Source organism: Ochotona curzoniae, unplaced genomic scaffold, assembly GCF_017591425.1.
Source record: "Ochotona curzoniae isolate NIBS_2020 unplaced genomic scaffold, NIBS_Ocur_1.0 contig_1, whole genome shotgun sequence".
NCBI lineage: Eukaryota > Metazoa > Chordata > Mammalia > Lagomorpha > Ochotonidae > Ochotona > Ochotona curzoniae.
The window spans coordinates 16774589-16796487 of NW_024464918.1; the positions used below are offsets into that span (position 1 = coordinate 16774589).

A 21899-nucleotide genomic window follows, 5' to 3' on the forward strand; every position below is an offset into this window, starting at 1 on the left:
GGATCTCGGTGTGCTCAGGACAAGGACTTCAGCCACTAAGCCATGCTGCTGGGTCCTGCTGGTTTACTGTCTAAATGACCACAACAGTCCAAACTGTTCTGATCCAAAGCCGGGAGCTGGATGGGAAGTACAACAGCCAGGATATGAACTGGCGCCCATATGGGATTCCAGCATGTGCAAGGAAGGCGAGGATTTAGCCACTAGGCAATTGCGCTGGGTCCAGTGATATTTTCTTAAGTTCAAAGAAGAAAAAGAAAAAATTTTTTTTCTGTTCCTTGTACTTTTTTCAAGCTCCTGCTTGAATAACGCGTTTCCTCTGGGCTTTGAGAACAGGGCCTTCCTTCATAGAGCAGGATGTTGTGTTTCCAGCCTGCACAAACTCAAACTTTTCCTCTCATCACGTGCCTGTCTTGAGCCAGTGCGCAGCTGTGTAATGCGATCGCCCTGGCCAGCCTCCAGCCCCAACCAGCTGACAATAGTGGTTAGCTAGTTAGCTTGCATGCAGAGCGCAGCAGCCACCCACAAGGGACCAAGCAGGAAGAAAAGGCAGTTTTACCTGTGGCCAGGACCTCAAAGGAGTCTGCAAAGAAACAGCCCACTGCAGAGGTGAGCGGGGTACTGGTGGGCTGTGGAGCGGGAGGGAGGAATCTGGCAAGGTCCAGGCATGTCCAAGTCACTTGAAAAACACTTCAGCCATCTCCCTGTCCCCCTCAGGCGAGATCTGCTCTGAACATCATCCGCCTGTGTCTGTAGCGTCTTCTTCCTCCTTGGACTTGTTTTCCAGCAAGTGATAGGCAATCCTACTGGGCTAGATTTGGCTTCAGAACCGTATGAAAGAGGAAAATTCACAAGTCAGAACTCTTGAAGAGGCAAGTCCCACGGGGAACAGGAAGGGACAGTGCAGGAAGCAGCTGTAACCTCCTGCACGTAGATGGAACCAGGACAGAGGTCTCTGGCAAAGGCATATGGGCTGGAAGATGCTCAAGCTGGGTGAAGCTGTTTTCACACAACACACTGAGATTTAGGAAATAAGTAAACTTTTACTTTTGAAATAAGTAAACACGGCCTGCAGGTTGAGAAATACTGTTGTCTTGATGTTCTTTCTAAGAAGGACTCCCACCAAGTGCCCTAGATTAGGAACTTACAGTCATTTTGTGTCTGGAGGTGGACAGCAGCCAGGGTTTTTCAGGGACCCCCTGCAAGTCCTTGGATGCGGAAGGCTAGATGGGAGGCTGCCTTGAGAGCTGCTTCGGCTGCCTGTGCACTTCTGTCTCGGTTTCTCTGGCTAGAAGGAAGTGCTTGCTGCAACAGCAATGAACTGAGCGTCAAACCCCTGGTTTCAGGCAGGACATGAGGGAAAACAAAGACATCGGTAGCAAATGCTGTCAGATTCTGAGGCCAAAAACCCATCAACTGTATTTTTTTATGTCTTCTGTAATTTATTCAGCAAATACTTCCGGTCTACATGTCAGGTTTATTCTTGGCAGGGTGGATCTCAGAGTCAAAAGGACAGGCAGTCCCCTTCCTCCCCTACCCTCCACCAGCCACAAGGGCAGGCAGTCAAGTGGGGCAGTAAACATTCAGAGGGCGAGGTTTCATGCAGGGAAGGGAGTGTTACCAACACTGTCCAAAGGGATCCATTGTTTTTTCAAAATTTAACCTTTTCCTTCATGCATCTTATCTTCCTGTGGCAGTGTCAGCCCCTCTTCTGTGTCGGCCTCAGGTGCACAGATCTCATGTACAAACTCTTCTTGGCTCTGCAACACTCTCCACCTGTACCTCGGGAGGTTCCCCTGGCCCTGGAGCCCGACCACGCAGCTTTTTCCTGGAATGAGAACAGAGGCTGAAGTCAAGGGGCTTCTTATGAAAATTTGTGCTATTGTTAAAACACACAGAGCACCAGGCAGAGTGTTAGGAGACTTGAATTTTGTCACTGACTGGAATTTAGAGCAGGCCACTTCTGCTATCCAGGCCTAAGGGCAGATGACCATTCAAGGCTAGTTAGTCTCTTTCTCTTTCCTCCTGCTCCTCTAAGAGTACATGCTGAAATAATTCACAAAATATTTACAAATAAACAATGTACATGTTAATAAATGTACTGTATATTTATAAAATAAGGACATTCCTCATTGATGTAAAACACCCAGGATCCCAGAACCTGAAAAATCTGAAAGAATTGTGTGGTAGACAAAACTCAAAATTAAGATTGCATTACTCCTCCACCCACGTCCTAGTCCCTGACCTGTCCTGGCATTGCTGAGGTCATGAGTAGCAGCTGGGCCTCACTGCGTCATTTATCAAGACTGAAGAGTCTTCAGTAAGAAGTTGCAAGGAAAACCTTATTAGCCAGTATCACATGTGGGTGATTCACAAGAGCATCACATTCCCTCTAGTGGAGAGCTCATCCCTTGTTTGTAAATATTAGAACCTTTACTTTCAATGTGTTTCACTTTGTTCCTATAATTCACCCCCTTCTTAAATGTTTACTTTTCTTCTGCTGTTTTTCATTTAGAAAATCAAATTTCTATAATATTATACTATAAAATAGAACAAGAAACATGTATTATACACCTTTATATCCTGTGTGTAGCATTATGTCTGGCATGGAGGTGTTTCTTGAAAGGATGATTAATATTTCAGAGAAAACATTAAAAAAAATAGTTATTTACTTTTATTGGAAAGGCAGATTTTACAGAGAGAAGGAGAGAAAAGGATTTTCCACCTGCGACTTCACTCCCTAAATGGCCACAATGGCTAGAGCTGAGCCAAGGTCAGTAGCCAGGAGCTTCTTTCAGGTCTCCCACATGGGTGCAGGGTCCCAAGGTCGTGCGCCATCATCTGCTTTCCCAGCTTACAAGCAGGGAGCTGAATGGGAAGTGGAGCAGCCGGGACACAAATTAATACCCATATGGAATGTTGGTGCTTACAGTGGAAGGATCAGCCAGGAGGCTAAAGTGTAGGCTACAAATTTTGCATATTTTTATACCTCCATTTCCTCAGATGAAAAAATACAGTCCTTGGAAGAGATGAACTCTTAATATTAGTTAAAATTAAATGCTAAAGAAGTTAACGATCAAATCAGAAAAGGAAGCCCAACAACAAAGTAGGGATTATAATACTTTCTTACAATGCTGATAAATGTCATCTTTACCTGCCAATCTATCTAACTTGCACAAGTTGCTGGCAAACAATGCTAAGGAGTTTCTTTGCATGAATAGCCATCTTCACCCCCACATGTGAGGTCTATCCTAGAACCGTTCTGACTACATTCACATAAAACTGAAAACATATTTACTGGCAGGTAGAGAGGGGCAGAGAGCAAGCTGCCTTTGCATTAAATATTCAGCAGAGTGATATAGTTCTGTGGCTTAGAGAACTCAGCTGCCTAGATCAACATCACATTGCCATAGCTAAAGAAAAACAGCATGTTAGGAAATGCATCGTGGGGTCTAACAAAGCCAGATTTCGCTGGAGAAATGCTGTTCCTCTAGAGCCTAAGGGCCTTCCCATCACCAAAAAGCAAGCATTCACTTTCCCTTTGGCCAGAAGGTGTACAGGGAGCAAGCAAATGTAAAGCCAAACCTGTGTATCAGCCCCCAATCACTTGGTCTCAGCACTACGTAGTGTTCATAACACGCAGCTCAGTGTCCTCCCTGCCTTGAGACATGAACTAGAGCTGCCTCGTTACAAGGACAAGGTCTCACTGTACTGACAGTCATCCTTGCCTCTCTTGGGTTTTATGTATAATTTTAGTAACTGCTTCCACTTACTTTTTTCTTAACATGTAGCCTACTCTCTAAAACAGTTTTTAGTAGTTTCCAATGGAAGTTTATACCACAGAACAGTGGGAAACAGGTAAACTCTGATCAAAACCCATCAGACAGACCCGGTGAGATGGCTCAATGGTTAAATCCTCAGCTTCCAAGCACTGGAATCCTGTATGGGTGCCTGTTCATGTCCCTGCTGCTCCACGTTCCACCCAGCTCCCCGCTTATGGTCTGGGAAAGCAGTAGAGGACAGCTCAAAATTTTGGGATCCTGCACCCCTGTGGGGAACCAAGTAATACCTGCTTCCTGCCTCTGGACTGGCTCTGCTCTGGCCATTGTGGCCATCTGGGGAGTGAATCAGCAGATGGAAGATCTTTCTCTCTGTAAATCTGCCTTTCCAATAAAAATAAATAACTCTTATGAAAAAAAACAACAACAGAACACTAGACATTAAACACCTTTGATACCCCACTTTGAGAGACTATAATCTGTGGAGAAAGCAAGCAGGTGTCTTCCCTGCTATTGCTTTGATACTAGGCCATGTGAAATTCTAACAAGAAGAGAAGAATGAGGAGCAGCAAGAAGAAACCTTAACCTTCTTAACTTTAAAACTCTAATGAAAGCTGTGAATCCTTCTATCCTGAAAAATGAGCACGGAAAAACTGGCTCACAATTTCAGGGAAGATGAAGAATTCTCAGAGGCCTTCCAGAACTGAGGAAATATCTGAATTCCAGTAAAGGGGAGGCAAATTAAAGGAAATCCAGGTGCTTTAGGAATCTTTACTGTGTTTCTTAGCAATGGACATTGCATTACAAATCAGTCCATTTTTTCATTATAACAAAATATCGACGCTGTGTACTTACAAAGAAAAAAGGCTTTTTTTGACTCCTAGTTCTGGACCAAGGGCAAGAAGCAGCATCTAGTGATGGCCTAACTGACACAGTCCCAGTGCAGCTCAGGACATCACCTGACAAAGAACTGAGAATGCATATGTGTATGCCATTGTCTCTTCTGGTTTTTCTCCCTCTTAATATGAAGCCATTAGTATTTTTTGTTCAAGACTTATATATCTTACTTGAATAGCAGACTTACAGAGAAAAAGAAGGAGAGATAGAGAGAGAGATGGGGGTCTTTCATCCTCTGGTTCATGCTCCGAAAGACCACAACAGCCATATTGAGCCAGTCTGAGGGGCTTCCTCCAGATCTCCCACGTGGGTGCAGGGGTCCGAGGACTTGGGCCGTCCTCTGCTGCTTTCCCAGGACATCAGCAGGGCACAGAATTAGAAGTGGAGCAGCTAGGAGTCCAGCCAGTATCCATACAGAAGGTCAATGCTGCAGGTGGAGGATTAGCCTGATATATCACTGTGCCTACCCTCTTCATTTATTTTTTTAAGAAATATGATTTACCTAATACCTCAAATTCTTTGGACAGCAGCCAGGACATGAATCAACACCCATATGCGATCCTAGCACTTCCAGGGGGAGGATTAACTAATTAAGCCATTGTGCTGGGCCCAATAAATCTTTAAAATAATAATAAATACATAAATAAAATGAATCAAATGTTGAATAGTGAACATATTCCTATGGTCCACTATTTCAACCATCTAAGAACAGGAAACACCTGATGCCACTTGATCTCTGACACAGGTTACAAAGGACAATTCAATGGGGAAAGAACATTTGTTAATAAATGGATATTTATTGGATATTTACAGGCAAAAAACAATAAAACTGGACTCCTTCCTCATACCACATACAAAAGTTAACACCGGATACATTATAGACCTAAATAATAGCTAAAATTATAAAATCTCAAGGTTGGCATTGTGGTTGTATGGGCTTAGCTGCCAACTGCAGTGCCAGCTTTACTTCTTTTGTTGTTGTTGTTGTTTTTAAAGATTTATTTAGCTTTTATTGGAAAGGCAGATACACAGAGAAAGAAGGAAAGACAAAGATCTTCCATCTGCTGGTTCATTCCCCAAGTGGCCACAACAGCCACAGCTAAATTGATCTGAAGCCAGGAGCCAGGAGCTTCCCTTGGGTCCCTCACATGAGTACAGGATCCCAAGGCTTTGGACAGTCCTCTACTGCTTTCCCAGGCTACAAGCAAGGAGGTGAATGGGATGTGAAGCAGCTGGGACACAAATTGGCACCTATATGGGATCCCAGCATGTGCAAGGACTAGCCACTAGGCTACTGCAACTGGGACACTGCTTCACCTTTGATCCAGCTCCGTGATAATGTGTCTGGGAAAGCAGCGGAAGATGGCACATGGGATATCCAGAAGAAGTTTCTGGTTCCTAGTTTCAGATCAGCTCAGCTCTGGCCATTTTCGCCATTTGGGGAGTGAACCAACAGATGGAAGATCTCTCTCTCTGTCACTCCCCTTGTCTTTCTGTAACTCTGTCTTTCAAAATAAGTACAATAAATCATGAAAAAATAGTCTTGTGGCATAGCGAGGTTTGCCTGCATGTGTGGTGCTGGCATCCCATACTTCTGATTCAGCTCCCTGTGCCTGGGAAAGCAATAGAGCATGGCTCAAGTCCTTGGGACCCTGAACCATGTGGAAGACACAAAAGAAGCTCCTGGCTCCTAGCTTTGTATTAGTCCAGCTCTGGCTTGTTGGGGCCATTTGCATAGTGGAAGATCTCTTTGTCTCTCTCCCTCTCTCCTCCTCCCCTCTTCCCTCCCTTCCTCATTCTTTCTTTCCATCTTCCTCTCTTTCTAAATTGTGTCTTTCAAATAAATACGCAATCAAATGTTAAAGTGAGCAAATTATTTGGATATTATTAAAGAAGATATGTAAATGGCCAATAAATACATAAAAAGGGGCCACTTTGTCATTAGGAAAACACAAAACCACAGTGAGGAACCCCTTCACACCTAATAGGATCACAGTAAGTATTATGTGTGACAAGTACTAGTGATATAAGGAAAAACTGGAGCTCTCACACTAAGAAACATAAAATAATGAATTCACTGTGGAAAAGTTGGGCAGTTCCTCAAAAGTTTAAATAGATTTACCATATGACTCAGCAGTTCTATTCCCAAACATGTGTCCAAGAGAAATGAAACCATGTCTACACAAAATCCCAAACTTTTTTAATAGCCAAAAGTGGAAACAATCCAAACTTCATCATTTGGTGAACAGCTACATAGAATATGAATACACCCAGCACGGTGGCTCATTGGCTGGATCCTCACCTGGCAAATGCTAGGATCCCACATGAGCACCAGTTCATGTCCCAGCTGCTCTACTTCCCATCCAGTTCCCTGCTTACAGCCTAGGAAAGTAGTAGTGAACTGTCCAAATCCTTGGGACTCTGCTCCCATGTGGGGGATCTTAAAGAGGCTCCTGTTTCCTGGCTTTGGATTGGTTCAGCTCCAACCGCTGTGGCCATTTGAGGAGTGAACCAGATCTTTATGTCTCTCCTTTCTGTAAATCTCATCTGTCTTTCCAATCAAAACAAATCTTAAAAAATATGAACACACATCCAGTATAGTATACAGTAAAATTAAGGAACTGGCATTGTGACACAGCGGATTAGCTACAGTTTATGACATCAGCAGCTCATGCTGGAGAGCTGGTTTGAATCCCACTTGACTGTTTCTGATCCAGCTCCCTACTAACCAGCCTAGAAAGGCAGCAGATGATGGCCCAAGTACTTGGGCCCACACCACCTACACTAGAGACCAGAAGAGTTCCTACCTTCTGCTGCTTCAGCCTAACTCAGGACTGACTGCTGTGGCCACTCGAGAAATCAATCAGTAGATGAAAGATATCTGTCTCTTTGTCCCTCTGAATTTCAAATATTTTTTAAAGAGAGTTATGGGAGTTGGTGCTGTGATATAGTAGTGTAAGTCTCTGCATGCAGTGCCAGCATCCCTAGTGGGCACCAGTTCATGGACTAGCTCCTCCACTTCCAATCCAGCTCTCTGCTTATGGCCTAGGAAAGCAGTGTAGGATGGCCCAAGTGCTTGGGGCCCAGCACCCATGTGGACACCCAGGAAGAAGCTCCTGGCTCTGCATCAGCCTGGCTCTGGCCATTGAGGCATTTGGGGAATGGGCCAGAGAATGAAGACCTCTGTCTCTCTTTCTCTATAACTCTTTCAAATTAAAAACAAAACAAAAAAATTTTAAACAGGTTGTGGTGGTGGTATGACATACACACATGTGCTACAACATGAATGAATCCTGAAACATGCCAAGGGGAAAAAAAGGCTATATGAATTAGTTTATATGAAAATTCAAAAACAGGCAAATCTATAGCAATAAAATATATCTTAATAGTTTCCCAAGGCTGGAATAGGGATCAAAGAGGGAGATTGATGGAGACATTATCTATCGATAACTAAAGGGTACAGGGTTTTGTTTGGGAAAGACAATGTTCTAACACTGATTGTGATTATAGAGGAGTAATTGTGTGACAATTCTAAAAGTCACTGAAATGTACACTTAAATAAAAAAAGATTTACTTTTATTGGAAAGGTTGAGAAGATCTACGGAGAGAAGGAGAGACAGAAAGATCTGGTTCACTCCCCAAATGGTTGCAATGGCTGGAGCTAAGCCAATCTGGAGCCAGGAGTTTCTCTCAGGTCTTCCATGCAGATGCAGGGTCCCAAGGCCATGGGCAATCCTCTAAAAGCAGGGAGCTGGATGGGAAGTGGAATAGCTGGGACAAGAACCAGCACTCATATGGGATCCCAGTGCTTTGCAAGGGGAGGATTAACCAATTGAGCCATTGTACTGGGCCCTTTATAAAGAGATTTTTACAAAGAGAAAACAAACACAATTTGAATTCCCCTGTTTCTCATTTAGGAGATTATAATTTTTTGCTCTTTATCATTCTGAAACAGGAGAAACAGTGTGTTGTCTTATGCTTAATTCATGTCTCTTTTAATGATAGAGGCTGAGCATCTGTTCAGTTTCAGAGCTAACATCGATCCTTTCTTACCATACTCTGTTTACTTCCTTGCTGCCTTGTGAAAACCACACCCACACTCACCTGTGTTCTGCCATTTCAGATGAAGGGAGAGGTTGGAAGCCCGCCACACAATGAGAAGCTAAAGCAGGTAAATGCCAGCACCTCAGCCACTGCAGGGCGCAACAGCCACCACTGGCCGGCCCCACCTCCAGCTGCACTTACTGTGTATCTGGTGTCTCCCCCAAGGCTTAGTGGGGACTGACACATATCCTCATTCCTGTGGATGTGCAGGGAACATGTGACTCTGGCTGCCTGCAGGAGGCAGTATCAGCAGTAGGTGAGGGAAAAGCCCATTAGTTCCCACCATAGTCTCTGCATCCCTATGCTTAAAGCCCTGGGCATGCCCTGAGCTTAGGGTCTCATAAGCTTTCCTTTCCATAAGCTGCTCCTGGGACACCAGAGACTCCCAAAAGCATCTGGGATTGGGGCTGAGATTGGGCCCTTGACCCCAGCTAAGTGCCCATCATGTGCCCCAGTGTGTCATAGGACAAGTTGGTCCTACTTCCCCTGTTCCCTTAATCGGAGCTGCTGGAGAGACTGGAAAACCCTGAGTCCCTGGAAATACACCTAATCTTGTGTGTAAGAATGAGTTTTGTTTTGTTTTGTTTGAGAATGAGATTTTAATTTGACTTGATTTGGCTTGATTAAACTGAGCAGATGAAAAATTTCCATTGAGTCTAGAAACATTCCTGAAGAGTCTTCAGAATAATTTTAAAGAGTATTGAGAAAAATGCAACACATAGCATGTTCAGGTGGTCTTTGAATAAACTATATAAAATGCCAAACAACAAGAGCCTTTGACTGGGCTGGTCAGAAAAAAGGGAGAGGGAGATAGGGATGTGTGTCCAGTTGGAAGGCTTAGGGCCCTGAATTCCAGCCATACACAAATTTCACTGACCGTGAAAAAGACTTCCTCGTCTTTTGGTCCAAAGTGGCATGGGGTAATGCTGAGAAATGATTCAGTGTGAACTGAGATTGCTCTGAACTGGTCAACCACAAGTTGGCTCCCTCAGACATTGACTTAAGGTGTATCTTACTAGGTCAGTTCCCAGCCCAATGTCCTGCTAGATATGGTACATCTGCATCCACAGTACACATACCACAGAAACCCCCACAGAACTTCTGGTTCTGTCCCGGGATGTGAGCACAGGCTGTGTGCATTTGCCCACCACACAGCAGACGCTGGATGCTGCTGATATGCCAGCAACTGACATTTTGCCTCTCTGAGTGTGGGCCCTCATGGTCTGCAATGAGCTACCACTTGATAGAGAACACAGCGGGACCTCCTAGTGACTGCCAGCGACCTCCTCCTTATCTTGGGAATATGTAATTGTCCTGTGCAGCTGGCAGCCTTGGGCTCATCCTGCTGAAGGCACAAGAATTACATGAAGTGAGGACACTGTGTGCAATTCTTTAGGGCAAGAATGAAGTATGGATGGAGAAAGATGAATCTATACATAAAGTCCCAGTATCCAGAAGGTGATTTTCTCACTATAGTGCTTGCAAGTTCTTTGGGTGTGATGATCTCAACCTGGCCTACCCACTAAAATCTCACAAAACCTCACCTCCAGAGACTTGTGTAATTGGGCTTGAGAGCTCGCTGGGTGTCAGGAGCTGTCTTCAGCTCACAGGTGATCCCAATGTGCAGGTGGGTGTCTCCAGTTGTTTGCCAAGAGGACTGATGACAAATGCCGCAGGTCTTGCCAGTCCTTCTATGGCATCAGGTTAATTGCCTTTCCTCTTCTTACTTGGAGTCTAATTTGCATGAACACACCCACATTCAGCCCAAGGGTTCTTGATAAGAAAAAGTCTCCAGGAGAGTTGAGGGAAGGATCAGGAACCTTGCCTGCCAGCCTTGGTAGTAGCAGTGAGCCGCGTGGGAAGCCCAGGACTCGCCAGGGTTTGACACTCTCTTGTCCTCTAGGAGGGACACATCTGGGGCTCCATGAAGAGGACGGCTTTCATCCTGGGCTCTGGCCTACTCTTGTTTGTAGCCCTCTGGAACTCAGTCACATGGTAAGTCTTGCCTGGCCTAGTTTGTACCCAGCACCTGAGGTGGTGTGGTGGAGGTGTGTATGCCAATAAGAGCTTTGGGTCCTGAATGTTTTTTTCTTCCCAGGCATCTTCAGAGGTTTTGGGGTGCTTCTGGCCACTTCTGGCAAGCACAGTGGGAGAGGCTTCTGTTGACGTTTGAAGGGAAGGAATGGTTCCTCTTCACCCTGGGTGAGGTTCCCTCTCAGGGCTCCGGGTTTGGGTACCTGACTACCCTGGAATCCTTTTTCCTAATGTTTTGTTCTCTGCTTTGGGCTTTTGCGTTTATGATCCACAAGGACAAGAACCTGGAGTTCAAAAAGGGTGGCAACTCCAGAGAGCATTAAACTTTGGAAGTCTGGAAACAGAATGTCTAAAAAGCCAAGATACTGGAGCCCCTCCACCCCAATATAGAAGAAGAAGTAAACAGGCGCGTGCTAAAATGAATAATCTTGCTTCTATACAAAACTGCCCCCACACAGGGAGCTATTTTGTCTCCGACTGCATCCTTCCCATCCCCCATCCTTTCCCATCCCCCTCTTTATTCTACCTTTTGGGGAGCTACAGCCAAGTAGTTATAGTAGTTATATTTCCTGACAGCAGGAGTAGCTCTAGACATGCCTAAGAAAATAAAGCAGAAAGAAACATACACTTATGACAGCTTTACGTATAATGTAAATGTCCTCAATTGCATGTTCACTGATTCATTCAATTTTATTACTGTTACTATATGTCAAATCAGTACAGAGGACACAGAAACATTTACAGCAGAGTGTCTGTCCCATAGGGAACAAAAGCACAGATTAGGCAGATAAGTGTCAGTTGTCATAAAAAAAAAAAAAACTGCCCACAATGATTATTTTCAGCTAAAACCAGAAATCTGAAAATTGGTTAGACACTAAGGTACAATGGAACTTTAAGCACCATGGCAAGAACAATGTAGATTTCAAAAGTATATTTGGAAAGTGATGAGAAAACAGTTTGTGTATTTCTATTATAATGATGTAAACACTGTTTTACCTTGGAGACAGGAATGAAACAGAAAATGTAATTGTCAGAGCATGGACTTTACATGTTAAGTGGCATGATCTATTGCATGAAAATAGTCTGGTCTGTTCAGTCATTTTTCTTCTAATGGACATTTAGGCTGACTGAGATGTCTTGCTGTGACGCTTGTAAGGCTGGGAGGCACATTCATGGACCCCAGCGTCCTCACCCGTCTGTCCTTCCTGACCTGTCTCAGTCTCATTTTCCTCTCCTTCAGACACTGCCAAATCATGTTCCTGAATGCTTGTCCCCGATGTATTCTCCCCAGTTCCGGCCAAGTCTGTTCCAAGTCCCACTTACACTGCAAGCTACAGGTCAATGGAGCAGCAGGGGTGCAGGAAAAGTAGGGAGGCGTGCAATGAAAACACAACCCTGTCCTTCCCCTCCAGAGACATAACATGCAGAAATAAAGTCAATTAGTACGAGAGTTAGGCAACATTATGTCATCTGCATCATTGCCAAGCAGAAGGGAAAAAGTGCTGTTTGTTCTCAGTGAGAAATCAGAACTACGAGGGGTGACTTGACAGAAAAGTGGGACGTGGAACACAAAGCCAGACACGAATCTTCAGTCTCACTCAATCTTTTCCACAATACTGAGCAGCATGTCAATGTTGGCAGGTGGCCGCAGAAGTTATCATCCATATGGGCCCCTTTAGTATGAGGGTGCATGGGGTGGGAGTGGTAGTGCCAAGATGACTGACGGACACTGAAGCCATCCTAGGCCAGCTCGGAGGCTGGACTGCCTGATTCTGAGGAGCTGTGGGTTATGACAGGCCAGGCCGGTGCCAGCAATGCCTGACCACGTTCTCAGCACAGGAGTTTCCAGAGGTGCAAGCGCACTTCATGTGAACCGGCCTCTTCCTAAGTGCACGGTGTGCAGACTCTGGGGGACAAACAGCCTGTTGCAGGCCCAATCTTCCCCTTTAGGAAATGCTGACTGAACAACTCCTGGGTGCCCAGTGCTTCCTTAATAGGGAACAGGGCTGAGGTTTCTCCCCTGACTCTGAGCACAGTGCTTCTCATCAACTGTATCACCACCAAACACCTCCTTGACTTCTTCCTGAGCGATTCAGAAAGAGTTCAACAGCTGCAGATCTCACATGTCAGCCTAAGTTCTTTTTTATTCTGCAGTGCATTGCACTTCTTAACACATGTCCACACACCACTGTGTGCTGCCTAGGGAGGGGGATATGTTTTGTCAGGTGAATCTGTCACTATGAGGTATGGTTTTTTTTTCTCTTAAAGATTTATTTTATTTTTATTGTAAAGTCAGATATACAGAGAGGAGGAGAGACAGAGAGGAAGATCTGTCCGATGATTCACTCCCTAAGTGACCACAACAGCCAGTGCTACGCCGATCTGAAGCCAGGAGCCAGGAACCAGGAACCTCTTCCGGGTCTCCCACGTGGGTGTGGGGTCCCAAGGCTTTGGGCCATCCTCGACTGCTTTCCCAGGCCACAAGCAGGGAGCTGGATGGGAAGTGGAGCTGCCGAGATTAGAACCGGCGCCCATATGGGATTCCGGTGCGTTCAAGGAGAGGACTTTTGCCAATAGGCCACAGCACCTGGTCCTGTGAAGTATGTTTTAAGGATCTGCTGCTGACCAAAATACCACTACTCGGCACATGAGGGAATATACGTTTGTCTCTGACCACCTGAAGGCTGCTGTCCCCATTTTACAGCTAAGAAAATAGAGACATTCCTTAAGCAATTGCTCAAGTTCCCACAGCTATTGCGTCAGCTAAGGCTATGGGGAGGCCCCAGGTTCTGAGCACCAAGACCTGTTGTGCCAGGGAACACAGCTGGGATGTGTTGTAGGGTTGCAGCAGGAACGTCACACTGCTCTAATTGCTCTCCCCCACTTCCTACCCACAGGTGCCACCACAGTGCCTGCTCTGTTTTTCTGGGTCTTCAGTGGACTCCTCCTGATAGTTGACACCACCGGCAAACCCAGCTGCATCACCCGTTACCGAATCCAGCTTGGCAAGAACGAGCCTGTGAGTGCTGCTGCAGCCATTCCTGCCCAAAGCAAGAAGAAAAAGTTGCTCTGGGGATGCCCATACAGGGTGCAGTTCAGCCCTTATTGTTGGGAGCCCACTTAATCAATTCAGCCTTCCCCAATTCTCAGAGCCATGTGGCCGGTGGCTGGTTACAATGAAGGTTCTAGGCCTCTGGGTCCCAATCCAGGCTCTGTGCCTGCAGGTGTTGCCTCACCTTGCAGAGGTCAGCCTGTGGCCCACAGAGAGGAGCAGCCAGCCAGGTGCTGGGCTAAGCCTAAGGCAGCAGACAGGCATCCCTCCATCTATGGGAGGAAAGGTTGGACCCTGAAACTATGGACATCAGTGGTCATGGGGAGAGAGGAAGACAGCTGCTAGCCTACTGTAATACGTGCCAAGCAGGAGCAGGGGTCACAGCCATCTATTTAAGCAGATCCTCCTTCCTCTTTTTTGTTCAAGCAGTAGTGCCAGGCACCAGGGCAAATCCATGACAAAGCAGGCCTAGACCCTATTTCCAAGCAACTCAGTGGCACACAGCCCTGCAGAATGAAGCCTCCTCACCGGCTTGGTGCTCTGCCCACCTCTACACATCTTTTCTTACACAACAGCGAAGAGACAACTCTTTCCCATGCTCCACCCAATGTCCTGGCTTCTTTTCTAGAGGAAACAATCATCTTGTTGGGTTCCTGGGTGAATCATGCTGGCTCCCAGGGAATCCGCCCCAGCCCAGCACTCTAGACAGCCTAGGACACAGGGGACAGAAACTGAGGGTCAGTCAGGACAAACAACTAGCTCAAGGTCAAAAAAGAACCAGGACTGGTTCTACCTGACTTGTAAGCTAGTGCTCCTGCTCTGTGCACCTGCAGGAGTGTATGTGAGTAGGAGGGAACCTCCCCAGATCATTCTTCAGGAAGAACTCACCCTGAACCAAGACATCAAGGTCAGGGTCCCAGGTGAAGACCAAAATCTTCACAGCACTCATGGTCCACGTTCCTGGTCTGTTTTCTCTCCCACTCTCCAGAAAGGCTAGGACACACCCTCCCTCTCTCCTTAAATCCTCAGTAACCTGGTCCCCAGCGTCTCTTGCAGAGGTTGACAGTGCTTGCTAGCTCTCTAATTAAGACAGCAGCTTGGTAGGCTCATACTGCACCAGCCTGCCAGCAGCATGTGCCCCCTTCATGCTCTGCCTGTCCTCCTAACTCATGGGTGAACCTTAATTTATTTGAAAGGCAAAGAGAAATCATGCATTTGTTGTGTACAGGGGCCATCCTTTGTTTTCCCAGGTGTACTGGCAGGAAGCAGGACTGGAAACTCCAACTGGTGCTTCTATGTAGACACTGGCATTGCAGGTGGCTACTCAACCTGCTGTACCACAATCTCAGCGCCGGTTCCATGACTTTAAATATCACCAGGGAGCTGAGAGCTCACACATTTGTATCTCTAGCCCAGAACCCCTTTTTTAATTGCAGACTCGAATATCCAGTGGCCTCCTTGACATGTGCCCACCAATGCTAACAGACATCTGTTTCCCATGTCCAAAGGGCATTTCTGGTCCTCCTACCCTCATCAACCTTACCGCTCAGCTTCTGCAATCCGAGTTGTGGGCAATTCTGCCCTTCCAATTGTTCTGCTTAAAACCTCAGTCATTCTTATCTGCTTCTTTTTCTCATACTCCACATTCAATCTATTAAAATGTGTTTCCAAATAATCCAGAGTCTAGTCACGCCTTGACATCTCACTGTTACCACCCTGAGCAGATGACAGCAATTGGTCTTCTGGATTCTACTGTTGCTCTCCCAGGGTATCCTCAGCATAGCCGTCAGAGTCCTGCTGTATGATCTTATCACTTCCCAGCTCCCCTTGCAGTAAAAGCTGCAGTCTTTATAAGGCCAGCTGTTCCCTACGGGACCTGGCCTTTTCTACATCTTTGATCCTAACACCTGCTTCTCGTCAGTCACCCACTGCCTTCTGCTCCACAGGCCAGAACTGTTCCCTGGTTGTGAAGGCTCTTGATCAATCTCATTAACCCAATAAAGCTTAACCTGTTCATTCTATCTGAGATTTGTGGTGACTCACACCCTCCTTGCTCCTCCCAAAGCCTCTTCCCCTCCTGCTCCTTTCTAACAAAGCACTTGTCATTTTCTATTACATTATATGTACATTTTTATTGGGGTGTAAGTTCCATGAGGACAGATATCTTTGTTTTCCTTACTGCTTTACTTTGAGCACTGATGGCACTGAGAGCTAAACAAGGAGTGAATAGCCAGATGTGACACCCACCTGTAGGTCAAGGTTTCTGGGAGAGGCAAAAAGTTCCATCTGACCTGGCTCACAACTTCTGAAGTCAGTCAGCACATGTAGTGGTAGGAAAAGCTGAAGGAAGAGGAAGAGGGCTCAAGCGTGGGGACAATTCTATCACTCAGCCCTACCTTGAGGACAGAAACGCTCCCATTTTTCAAGGGGAACTCAGGAAGAAAGTCTTCCTCATTGAGCTCAAATGAGTTCCTCAGGACCCAAGAAGTACACCCCAGTACTCTGATAAAGTGGAGGGCCATGGAGTTCCTGGTTCTCAGGGCTGATGCTGTCTGCAGTGATGAGGTCAAATATGAAGCACGTAGGTGGACACTGGAGAAAAAGCTTGGGCAGATATCCTGCCAGCTTACCCTCCCATTCACCCATCCCCTCAACCCTGCAATCTTGACAGCTTCACTGGGAAGACCAGGAAGGCAGTCAAAAGGCTAGAAAATCTGCTCCCTGGCTCACCTGTGCTCTGGACCAAGGACAGTGTGGCTAGGCCACATGAGGCAGCAGATGGCCATATGTCGGCAACTGATCATAGACAAGGTTCTCTGTTTGATGAGACCTAAGAGAGAGGAAGTGGGATGTCAATCTGAGAGCTGGCTGCTTTATCCAGGCACCATGGAGGCTCCCCAAGTGACCTGCTGAGAATACACAGGGAGAACAGTAGTGAGATGTGTGCAGCTAGCAAGCTCATGCAGACCTTGAGGCTGGGAGTGGCCAAAGCCAGCAGCATTCCTGACAGCCAGAGCTGGCCTGCTGTTACATTTCCAAGTCAAGGGCTGCGGGGAGGGGGGAATGAGGAGCTGCTATGCCCAGACGTCACTACCAGGATCCAACTCTGAGCATGGGACTCCTGGAAGTCATGTTTCTAGAAGAGATAAACCTATTTCCCAAGCTCTTATCCATCTTTTGTGCTCTTTCTCTTGCTCAGGTGGATCCTGTGAAACTGCGCCAGGCTATCCCCACGGTTCTTGCCAACCAGTTCATGATCTCTTTCCCCATGGTGGTCTTCTTCTATCCCTGCCTCAAGTGGTGGGGAGAGCCCTGCCGCCGAGAGTTGCCAACCTTCCACTGGTTTCTTCTGGAGCTGGCAGTCTTCACCCTACTGGAGGAAGTCTTGTTCTACTATTCTCACCGGTGAGCAGGGCTCCTTCCTGTTATTCCCTCACCTACCTGGAACTCACTTAACAATGAGGAAACTGAGGCCTCCAACGACCTGGAGACAGCTCTTGGCCCCCGACTACTTGGGACAACTGAACAATCTATGTGTTGTTGAGAGGGAGGGCGGTAAGGATGTGGGAATTTCCCATACATTTCCTTATCAAACCCTTATTTTAGAGCAGACATAATGGTCAAGAAATCCAGCCCTTCCAGTGCTGTGGTAGATCACAGAGGCAGCCGTTTGACTTGCAGGGCAGCTGCAACCCCTAGTTCCTACTTCAGTTTCTCTTCTTGCTTTGGCTGGGGAGGGAGATTGAAGAACCACAAACTAGTGACTCTTAATCCTCTTCCTAGGCTCCTACACCACCCCAAACTCTATAAGAAAATCCACAAGAAACACCATGAGTGGACAGCCCCCATTGGTGTGATCGCTCTCTACTGCCACCCAGTAGAGCACGTGGTAGGTAGAGGCAAAGGGCAGATTAGCCCCAACCAATTCGCTTAGTTTCCTGAAAACTAGACTTCCTTGCCCACCCTTCCCTCAACCCTTTTAAAAAAGATTTACTTGAAATGTGACAGAGAGAGAGAGAATGGTAGATAGACTGTTTCACCCATAGACTTACTGCCTAAATGGACAGAACAGCTTTGGATGGGCCAGAAATTCCCATGAGTGGCAGGGCTCACTCAAGCACCTGGGCCCTCTTTTCCGGCTTTCGCAGGCACATTAGCAGGGAGCTAAACTGGAAGTAGACTTGCCAGGACACTTGCTTGTGTGGGATGGCAACACTATAAGCAATGGCTTCACTTGCTAAGTCACAATGCTGGGACCGCCTGGCGCTCCCTCCCATCTCATCAAATAGCTTCAAGTTATTGCTGACCAGGCTACACCAGGTGCCTAAATTGTTTTGTTGAATCCCCCCAACAATCTTTTAAATCCTGCTTTTGCTGGTGAGGAGGCCTTTCCCTGGTATCACCTGGGGTGAGATGGAAATTCACCTGGACCACCTCCATCCCATGGGTTCTGCTTTCCATTATTCCTTCTCTTGCAGGTCTCCAACATGCTGCCGTTGATGGTGGGTCCCTTCATAATGGGGTCCCACTTGTCCTCCATCATCGTGTGGTTATCCCTGGCTCTCTTCATTACCACCTTATCCCACTGTGGCTACCACCTGCCCTTCTTGCCTTCACCTGAATTCCACGACTACCACCATCTCAAGTAAGGTTGCTCCTCATCGTGCCTTCCCCTGCCCTCACTCCGGATGGTGGACCCATCCAGTTTCAATGTGGTTGCTGGATGCGATAGGGTCTGGAGGTGGGAAAGTGATGACCACAGAACCACCTTGCTCTTTTCCTTTAGACAAGAGGTCTTACTAGTGCTTTCCTTTAGCCTTTCTTTGAATCCTGGCCCCTCTGAGTACATGATCTAACTTATGACATGCTCCTCAAGAGTCACCTGAGATACTTTGAGAACATGCAGGCTTGTGGGTGCCACTGCACACAAATCACTAAAAACCTGGGAGAGCATAGCTAGAAACTTGTATTGACAAGTCTGCTGTGGTCCCAGGAAGCTGCCCATATCAGAACCTCCCAAGTTATTGTGCTGTAGATGGGCAGGAGGGTTGAGCAATGAGAGGTTGTCATGGGGCCTCTGGAACCAGCTCTGTAATTCTCTTCTTCAGGTTCAACCAGTGCTATGGAGTACTGGGTGTGCTGGACCACCTCCACAGAACTGATGCTATGTTCAAGCGGTCCAAGGCCTATGAGAGACATGTGTTCTTGCTGAACCTCACTCCACTTACCGAGAGCATCCCTGACTCCCCAAAGAATACGGAATGAACTAGAGGGCATCAGCCAACATCCTGGCTGATCCCTAAGCAGCCAGCAGGATGCCTAGGAGGCCTGAGGCCTTAAGACCACACTTGACATCTTGGACTCTGCAACCTCAACGTCCAATGACATCCCTAGGGTACAGGGAGGTCAGCTTCCCTGGATGGCACTAGGGCTCCCCCTAATCTGTCACCTGGTGACCCTCATGGGAGCTGCAGACAGCTCACAGAAAACAGCACCACTGTTTTTGGATACTAGAGGGGTAATATCTTTGATGGCTATCAGTGAATCCTGGGGTCCTACTGTGGGAGGGGGAAGGGGATTCAACTCCAGATGATTCCAGTGTGGCCAAGGAGAGACACAGAGAAAGACAAAAGGGGTGCCGAGAGCTACCTGGCTCCAGGAACTTTCATTCTGATGCCAGGGTTGGGAGGGGGGCAGATATGTGGCAGTTTGCTGTCTCAAAAGGCCAACGCCCTCCTGGCAAATGGCTTAGGGGTCTCAATTGTTATAACAACATCCAGCTCCACTAACACACCAACTCCAGGTCAATGATCAAGACCCACTCCCATTCTGCTCATCACCACCCATTCAAGAGGAAAGTACCTAAGAGATACTTACTGTACTCTAGCACCAAATGCCTAACACAAGACACCACTCAACTGGGAGGAGCCCTTCCACCCACCCAGAGGGAAAGATCAAGGTTGCTACCTTCAGGACACTCAACTGAAACCTCCTGCTTAGCCTGTGTGAATCAGGATGAGGTTTGTATCCTACATCTCTACTAGCACAGACCAGAAAAACATGGCTGAACGAATGATTAGCCAGTCATATCAATACCCTTTATTAAGGATGACTTTAGTGATACCTTCTTTTTCCCTGAACTTATTCTTTTATTCCACTTCACTTATTACTAGTATTTGAGAGACAGAAACAGAGGAAATGAGCTACCATCTGCTGGTTCATGACCCAAATGCCGGGAATGGAATCCAGGCCTCATGACTGAGTGGCAGGCCCCGATTACTTGAACCATCAATGCCGCTTACCAGGGTTTGCATCAGCACGAGACTGAAATCAAAGCCAGAGCTGAGTGTTGGTGTCTTCTAGGATAAACACTTACCCACGGTAGCTTTATCAAATGAAGTCTTAAACACGAGTGGACCAAACCACAGAGGAACTGGTAGAGGAGCCCCCACCCTGGCCTCTTCCCAGCAGCCAGGCTTGTGGTTCCCAAGAACAACTGAGGACCACTCCTTCACTGGAAAGTTATCACTGCTGTTTACAACATGCTCGTATATACTTGAGCCTACTTCTTTCAGCTCTCTTCTGTTAAAATCACCCACTATGTGTGCATAAAATACTTTAATATGATGGGACTGTCTCCAGACAGCACTGTTACAACTTCTTCCTCCAGATCCCAGGACCTCGGGGCCAGCCGAGCACTTGGCAGCAGGATCCTCTCTGGCCTTGCTGAGGTCGGTCTACCCACCTTCACTTGATGGACAGCTTCTGGTGCATCAGAGCACTAACTTTTCAGAGCTGCAGGCCTGAGCATGCATTACCTGTTCCCACAAGGAAATAAAATAGGTAAAAGTCAATTTTGAGCACATATCTCAAGGATAAATGAGTGGATGAAGAGGAATGCGAATGCAGTGGCCCTTCCTCCCCCCTAATTTTTAAAGAACTTTTCACTTACTGACCAGTGAACAACCACACCACCATTCTCTCCTTCCTTTTCACAAGCAGGTAGGTGGCCCTTGGCAGAAGGCTCAGCCCTATCCTTTTCAATATCAAACAGAATAGCCACAAAGTTGGCTGAACAAATAAGTCTCCTAAAAAAAGACTGAGATTTCCAGATCATGGACAGGAAATAAAAGAACTTTGCAAAAATAAAGCGGTCTTCATTTAATTCCTATAGATACTTCAGTTTGTTCTGTCTGTCTAAGACTTACTTGTTAACACTCCTGACCATCCTTCTGGGGCTAAGGCATTGCCATCAGAAAATCAGGGGCATTTCTAACAGGAATAGATAGAATTCAAGTTGAGTTAATAGGCCTGCCTGTTCCCGATATACCTTAGTCCACAAATGTTGTGACCACTGTCTTCTCAACTCTCCTGTGGTTTACAGAGGCCACTGCTGCTATTGTAGTACCTGCCCACTGGATGGACAGTGACAAGGAACTCTCCGGAAAACCATTTCTAAAAGAAGTGTCAGGTATGGGAAATAAGGTTATCAAGTAAGTCAAGTCCACACTCGTAGATTTTTAAACTATACATGGAGCCCCACCTACCACACTAGGAGGCCCAGTGGAGGTCTGGCCGCCTCCAGGCCAGTGTGTTTAGTATTAACCCTTCACAGCCCTGTGGGAAAGTCTGTGCAGACATAGCTCAGGCCAACACTCCAGGAGTAACTGCAGCTTTCCTTTTCTTGGATGTTTCTGCATACCGTGGCACTGGCTGTGGCCCCCATGTGCGACTGGAGAGCAAGGGGGTGGTCCCTGGAGGCAGCTCTGCAAGCAGCTCCTGCTCCGGTTGGATGTCCTTCCCTGTGAGCGTGACAGCAAAACCCCACTGATGGTTCACGGGCAGGCACATAAGTGCTGGACTCCATTTCTCACCCCCAACAGGAATACCCAGATGGGAGACCAGCCAGCGTTTTGCCTTTTTAAATTTTTATTTTTATACATTTTTTTTGTATTAAAAAGAAAAGCATAATTACCACAAATTACAAAGGACTAAAGCAGGACTAGAATAATGAATGAATCACTTCAGCCTGGAAA

At 46.7% G+C, this 21899-nt stretch overlaps 3 protein-coding genes across 3 annotated transcripts in view; 1 reads left to right on the forward strand and 2 right to left on the reverse strand.

Annotated features, from left to right (window-relative positions):
• Positions 1–787, reverse strand: part of CNOT8 (CCR4-NOT transcription complex subunit 8) — a 62164-nt gene extending 61377 nt beyond the window's left edge. Inside the window, exon 1 of the mRNA XM_040992515.1 lies at positions 557–787. The gene's annotated coding sequence lies outside the window, so the exon portion shown is untranslated. The remainder of the gene's footprint in view (positions 1–556) is intronic.
• Positions 470–21003, forward strand: FAXDC2 (fatty acid hydroxylase domain containing 2). The gene is made up of 9 exons (XM_040992340.1): positions 470–606; positions 8797–8844; positions 10681–10772; positions 10876–10979; positions 13709–13830; positions 17063–17268; positions 17647–17752; positions 18342–18508; positions 18972–21003. Exons 2-9 carry the CDS (start codon positions 8797–8799, stop codon positions 19126–19128), a joined length of 1002 nt encoding a protein of 333 aa, XP_040848274.1. The 5' UTR covers positions 470–606; the 3' UTR covers positions 19129–21003.
• LARP1 (La ribonucleoprotein 1, translational regulator) overlaps positions 20583–21899 on the reverse strand; it is a 64206-nt gene continuing 62889 nt past the window's right edge. Inside the window, exon 19 of the mRNA XM_040992045.1 lies at positions 20583–20681. Coding sequence (XP_040847979.1) covers positions 20637–20681 — 45 coding nt within the window. The 3' untranslated portion in view covers positions 20583–20636. The remainder of the gene's footprint in view (positions 20682–21899) is intronic.